This window comes from Limulus polyphemus, unplaced genomic scaffold (assembly GCF_000517525.1).
Source record: "Limulus polyphemus unplaced genomic scaffold, Limulus_polyphemus-2.1.2 Scaffold1966, whole genome shotgun sequence".
In the NCBI taxonomy this organism is placed as follows: Eukaryota; Metazoa; Arthropoda; class Merostomata; order Xiphosura; family Limulidae; genus Limulus; species Limulus polyphemus.
Window position 1 is genome coordinate 17,368 of NW_013667576.1, and position 6,523 is coordinate 23,890.

Consider the following 6,523-nt stretch of genomic DNA (forward strand, 5'->3'; position numbering starts at 1 on the left):
AGAAATTTGCCTCTGGTATAGCATCAGTGTTTGGAACAACTTATGTCTGTGAGCAAACATTTTCAAAAATGAAGTACGTGAACATCCAACGAGGTTGACTGATGAACATTTGAAAGCAATTCTCTTGGTTGGATGCAGCAATTCCAAAGCAAATATTGATGATATCTCAAAAGCTAACCGTCAGTTTCACAAATCTCACAAACCTTTTTTGCTGCTTAATTTGTGAGATTCGGATATGTGCGCACTGGGTGTGATATAACTATCTAATTGCTAACGTCGCCTTCTTTGATAACTTTTTGGAAAATAAACATGTTTGCTGTCTTTATTTTTTATGTATTAACTGTATTGTATTGAACAAAATGGTTATGCGGACCGCGCTCGTCATTCTCTCAGTTATCTAGCCCGCTGTGAAAAAAGTTTGGTGACCCCTGCCCTAGACTGACAACTACCTATAAAAGAAACAAACCTTAGGAACATATTTTCGAAAGAGCAATAACGTGCGTGACGCTTTAAACTAGAACTAAATAAAAACAAACTGTAGAAGCACTGAAGTTTGAAATAATTCTAACCTAAAACTATAAGTAGTACAGCTTATGATATCGATATATCACTCACTATGTAGTGTCAACCATACGGGTAGCACTGAGTTTTAGGCTACATCAGATAACATTAGGTTTAGTATAAGTCAGACAACGGACACAAATAGATTGATTACTGTGAAGGTGTACATTTCATATTAGGTTTTTAATGTAAACTGAATATTTTCTAAGTTTTTACTAGAATACGACTTTTTAATAACTAAGTTTTATTCTGCTTTACTAAATAAAAAAAGTTGTAGTTAAAATGGAAATATTTCCGTAAAGAATACATAAATTTATTCATTTCCAGATTAGAAATAAAGTAAGCTATTTTTCCTCTGCTATTACAACTTTTATGCAACTGTTTTCTCTCCCTATTTTATAAACGACCTATGATTGAAAACATAATAATATATTTTTATCACGACGAACTATGTTGCTGATGAGCTTCCGATTCTTTCGTGCAATCATCAACATTAGCAAACATTTTTTTTACATATCAAAAGACAGTAAAGGACAGCTGAGTTTTCTTTTTGTTAGAGACAGAAGTTAAGTTTTGTATAGTATATAATACTTACAACGTTGTATAATCCCATAAAGTTACTGACATACAAAGCGTTTGCCCACCAGGTGTCTCTACAATTTTGAATTTGAGGCTCTACAACTTTGTACCACAACGGTCCAGAAGAAAGCAAAGGAAGGAGAAAAATCAGTGATATGACCAGCATCAACGGAGGGGTCAACCTTCAAAAGTTTTTAGACACATATATAGATATATGTAAAAAAAAAAAGAAACTGTTTTAAATGAAAACAAAATCGTTCATTTTGTATGTTAAAAATGTTAAAAAAATAGCTTTTTGGATGAACAAAGTACGTTTATAAGAAAATATCCGAATTAAATACATTGGGTAAAGAGACACAGTTGAGTTAGTTTTATACAATATTCGAATTGTACTTTAGAAAAAACGAAAAGAAAAAGAGCACTGCCACCAATGCTGACATCGAAGTAGTGTGAGAATATAAAGGGTACAGAGACATGCAATGTTAACATTTAGAGAGATGTGTTCGTTCTATGATGACAATACCATTAAAGGTTCAAACAGCCGTGTGTAAAGTATTATGTTTGTTAACATAAGATCAGTTTGTTATATGATGACAATACCATTAAAGGTTGAAACAGCTGTTTGTAAAGTATTATGTTTGTTAACATAAGATCAGTTTGATATATGATGACAATACCATTAAAGGTTGAAACAGCTGTTTGTAAAGTATTATGTTTGTTAACATAAGATAAGTTTGATATATGATGACAATACCATTAAAGGTTGAAACAGCCGTTTGTAAAGTATCGTGTTTTTGAACGTGAAGTTGTTCGATATATGATGACAATATTACCAATAGCTGGAACAGCCGTGTGTAAGGTATCATATTTTTAAACGTACTTAATTTTCAGCTTGTTTTTTACAGAACAGAAATGTTGAACAATATCAAAAACCGTTACATTCATTAGACCTACCTCCAGTATCGATGTGCCACATATCTTACAATATCCAGTCGACCATTTGTTACAGCGAGTTTTTTCATTGATGTATACGTCAGCGTTAAACCCCTGGAGTAAACGAAATTAATACATAGCTGCAATTCACATGAAAAACGAAAAAGGAATGCGAATGATTGTATGAAATTAGAATTTCTGGGAAGATCAAAGAGACTCAAATCGATTACTGTAGGCCGTACCTAGACTGGCAGTCGAAGCTTGTGACATCTAATTTTGAACTGATAGACTAAATGGAAGGCAGCTAGTCAACAACATATATCCCCATTTCTTAGGATTGTCTTATCTGTTCGAATAATGCGTTTTCACGGCAATGGTACACGAACCACGAGGCTTAGATTCTCAGTTTCGGCACTCTAAATATTTTTCATAAGTATATAGTTCATTTAAAAGTAAATAAAGTAACAAAAAAAATTATGTCGCACATGAAAAACTGAAATAAAAATATAGACTAAAATCTACGCCACATGTGGGAAAAGTAAAAATATCTTCCATATAACATGACAAGTTTTAGTTACGAAAGTGGAACTTACATAGGTGTGATTTACACTGTTTCAAAAACACAAGTCTTTTTGTAAGCTTCGTAGATGAAATTAAATTGTTATCTTAAAATTAGGAGTATATATATATCTATATATATATGGGTATTCAAGACCACAGCTAAGGTCAACATTCATCACTGCAAGCAGCCAATTGTGGAAAGGTAGTCCTAAGCAAACAGTGAAGTCTTGGGAAAAATAACAGAAAATGGGTTACGTAAATTCAAGCCGCTGGGAAGGATAAGCAAAACGTACCTTAAATTCAAATATATTTACTTTAATGTTTACATATGTAGATGATCTAATTAGTTTGAATAATCGAAATATTAATAGCTATTTTACTACTATGTAATCTCGTGGCCAGGTGGTTAGGGCGCTCGACTCGCAGTCTGCGGGTTCGAATCCCCATCACACCAAACATGCTCGCCCTTTTAGCCGTGGGGGCGTTATAATGTGACGGTCAATCCCACTATTCGTTGGTAAAAGAGTAGCCCAAGAGTTGGCGGTGGGTGGTGATGACTAGCTGTCTTCCTTCTAGCCTTACACTGCTAAATTAGGGACGGCTAGCGCAGATAGCCCTCGTGTAGCTTTGCGCGAAATTCAAAAACAAACAAACAAACTATGTAATCTGCTGAATTAGAAATAATAAATATTACAGCATTTCATGCTCAAATTCATCACTTTGATTTACACGTAAAAATAAACAGTGGTTCTGTTAGTGCAAAAATATTTTTTACAAACGTTAAAAATATTGTTTTCAAATACACAGATTTGGGTAATGCAGATTTTCCTCCCATCCCAAACGCTCTCTAGATTCTGATCTTTTTTCATCTTCACATCCTAACTATTTTATAATAATTTTTTTTGGTTACTAGTTTTTGTTTCTGCTAACCAGGTTCGGTAACACATTTACCATCATCGGGGCTTGTGAATACGGTGCCAGCTTAGCTTATATTAAACTACAACCATATTCATGAGCCCTGATGATGGTAACTGTGTTGCCAAAACTAGTCAACTGAAACAACTAATAGATAATTTATATTTCATTATGTTAAAAAACATCGTTCTTTTTGTTTTGTTTGTTTACAATTAATATACATTAGCGCAATGATCATGGAGTTATGAATACGGTGTCAACTTAGCCAATATGAAACTTCAACCGTATTATGAAGGTAAGTGTACTATTGGAACTAGCCGGTCGAAACAACTAATAAAAACTTTAACTTTCATCGTGACAAAACATAAAGTAATTTTCTGGTTTTTTCTTAATATACGAAGAATTTTGAGCAACAAACAACTTTTTTTTTCTTTCTTATAAGTAGCTTTGGTTATACCAAGCCTGTTTTGGCTCTCACCACGTTTCACGACAACCTTGCGTGACCAGCGCATGCACGATGTAAACTATATTTCCTTAAAAATCATCTGTATGACTTACCGATTTTTGGCTATATTTATAATCCCCTTTTCTCCAGTTTTTTTTAAATGCCTCCAGCTGTATTATGCAATGGACCCGAATGATGTTAACACGTAGCTGTGGAGTGGAATTTCCCGTGTAAACCTCACCTTACGTAAGATTGAATTAACCCATATGTATTGCCTGTTGGCAAGACTTCTCTGGAGTCCTTGGACGTATATTTAACTTGTCTTTAAATATTGCATGACCTGATTTAATTTGCCATTTTTATTGTCTCCTTTATTCGTTAAATCTTGTAAATATACTCAAATGATACTTGACAGTACTGACAATGTACTTTTCTTTTTCCACGCACAAACGCCTTTAAAACAATGTGTCACTGTTTTGAAAGCCAGAAGTTTCTTCATCTTTTGAATATTAACAGATTTGTTTCTTAGTAGGCATAAGCCCAACTGGATTTGCAAAAATGCCAATTATTCCTCCCCAAAAAGAAAAATGATTATTAACACCATGATGGTCAGAGAAGAGGAGGTTGGAAGAATTCCAGTTTATTTTGTTATTTAACTAGTGTTTATTGACCAAAAAACCTAAGTTTCATTATGCTCTTCACGTATATACTTCAGTGTCAACTTCAGGTGGTACTTATTTCTCATCACAATTATTATGTTCTTAGTAACCAGTTTTTATTCATTTTTATTTTTCAAATGATTTTCTTTTCACTACGAAAAAGTACTATAATTCTTGAAAACTGGCTGCAGACGATAAGGAGAATTGTGTTCTTGAAGACTCATATTTACTCCTAATCTTCATGTTTTTGTTAATTTAATAGACAGTTGTTGTTTGTACAAAGCTACACAATGGGCTATCTGTACTCTGCCCACCACGGGTATCGAAACCCGGTTTCTAGAGTTGTAAGTCCGCAGACATACCGCTGTGCCACTGGGGGGCTTAATAGACAGTGTATTCGCTCTGCTTTATTGTCCTTATGGAGCCTAGTTTCTTTGTCTGTCCTTTATATATGTAGATTTTTGTGTTGACCTGGTTGTATGAAATTGAAAAATAAACAAATAGATTGGGTATTTATTAACTGCTAAAATCCGTTTTAGGAGAGACAAAATGAAATTTTATATCTCACGGAACTGATATGATTAGAATAGTTGTACATAATTATATTTACACCATTGCACTACTAATATCTTAACATTTGATATCGTATAGTAAAAAAAAAAAACGTTTGTGACTATGTTTTTGTAAATATATAAATATAACTGCTTTTACTCGTTTATCAATAACGTATTTTTTATTTAAAACAGGTAAAATTAAGATGCAAGATACTTCCTGTAGCTCGCAGTGGGTCTGTTGGCTTATAACGCTAAAAATTGGGTATCGATACCTATGATGGACACGGCACAGATAGTACATCGTATAGCTTAGCGCTTAACAATAAACAACTAAACAAATCCATTAAAAAAGTAAAAACACAATCTCTTTCGAAAGGCATTAGTTTTAACAGGGTTGTTTGTTATAACCTGATTTACCAATCTTTTAGATCCTACGAGTTTTACTATAATGAATTTATTGATCTTACAATCATTCATAATTATTCAATAAAAAACAACAAATTTTGTTTCGATTTTGTCACCTAAAACTTTAGAATTTTAAGAAGTGAAATACTGAGAATTTTATATTTTTTATTTCGAAAATGATATTTGAAATCGAATTTTTTTTAGCTATCGTATAATTTAGCATTTTACAAAAACAGTAAAAAAACTTTTATAGCTTTCATTTTACGACTTTAGGTAGGCCTGACATGACCTGGTAGTTAGAGAACTTGTCTTGCAATCTGTGAGTCAAGGAAATTGAATCCCGACACCAATCATGCATTTGGTACGATCTGGTGGGTTAGGCGCTCGACTCGAAATCTGCGGGTTCGAATCTCATCACCGAACATGCTCGCACTTTCAGCCGTGGAGACTTTATAATGTTACGGTCAGTCCCACAATTCGAATAATATAGCCCAAGAGTTGGCGATGGGTGATGTTAACAAGCTGTCTTTTTCTCTGGTCTATCACTTCAAAATTAGAGACAATTAGTACAGATAGCCCTGCGCGAAGTTCAACAAACAAACAAATAAACATTTTAAAGCTTATTGGTTCGAATAGCTCTTATGAAACCGCTTCATAAAAAGATCATTTAAAATAATTGTATAAGATAATTATAGTATTTTGGCACTTGTGTATAAAGTTAAAATCATAAATAATATTCAAAGTTAAACTGGTACACAATTACAAACATTTTATTTAGGCTTTCAAAAAGTGGACGACTCTACATGTTTCGACGTTACAACGCCTCAGGATGACATTTTATTTAGGCCTGTCTATGGCCTTCAAAAAGTTGACGACTCTACATGTTTCGACGTTACAACTCCTCAGGATGA

The 6,523-nt window shown here is 33.5% G+C and overlaps 1 protein-coding gene across 1 annotated transcript in view; it reads right to left on the reverse strand.

The window, feature by feature from the left end:
* The window catches only part of LOC106465508 (nose resistant to fluoxetine protein 6-like), a gene marked incomplete at its 3' end in the record, with an annotated part of 49,811 nt that overhangs the window by 15,817 nt on the left and 27,471 nt on the right, over nt 1-6,523 (reverse strand). The window contains exons 9-10 of the mRNA XM_013925735.2: nt 2,095-2,187; nt 1,157-1,322 (exon numbers count right to left, since the gene is read on the reverse strand). Coding sequence (XP_013781189.2) covers nt 1,157-1,322; nt 2,095-2,187 — 259 coding nt within the window. The remainder of the gene's footprint in view (nt 1-1,156; nt 1,323-2,094; nt 2,188-6,523) is intronic.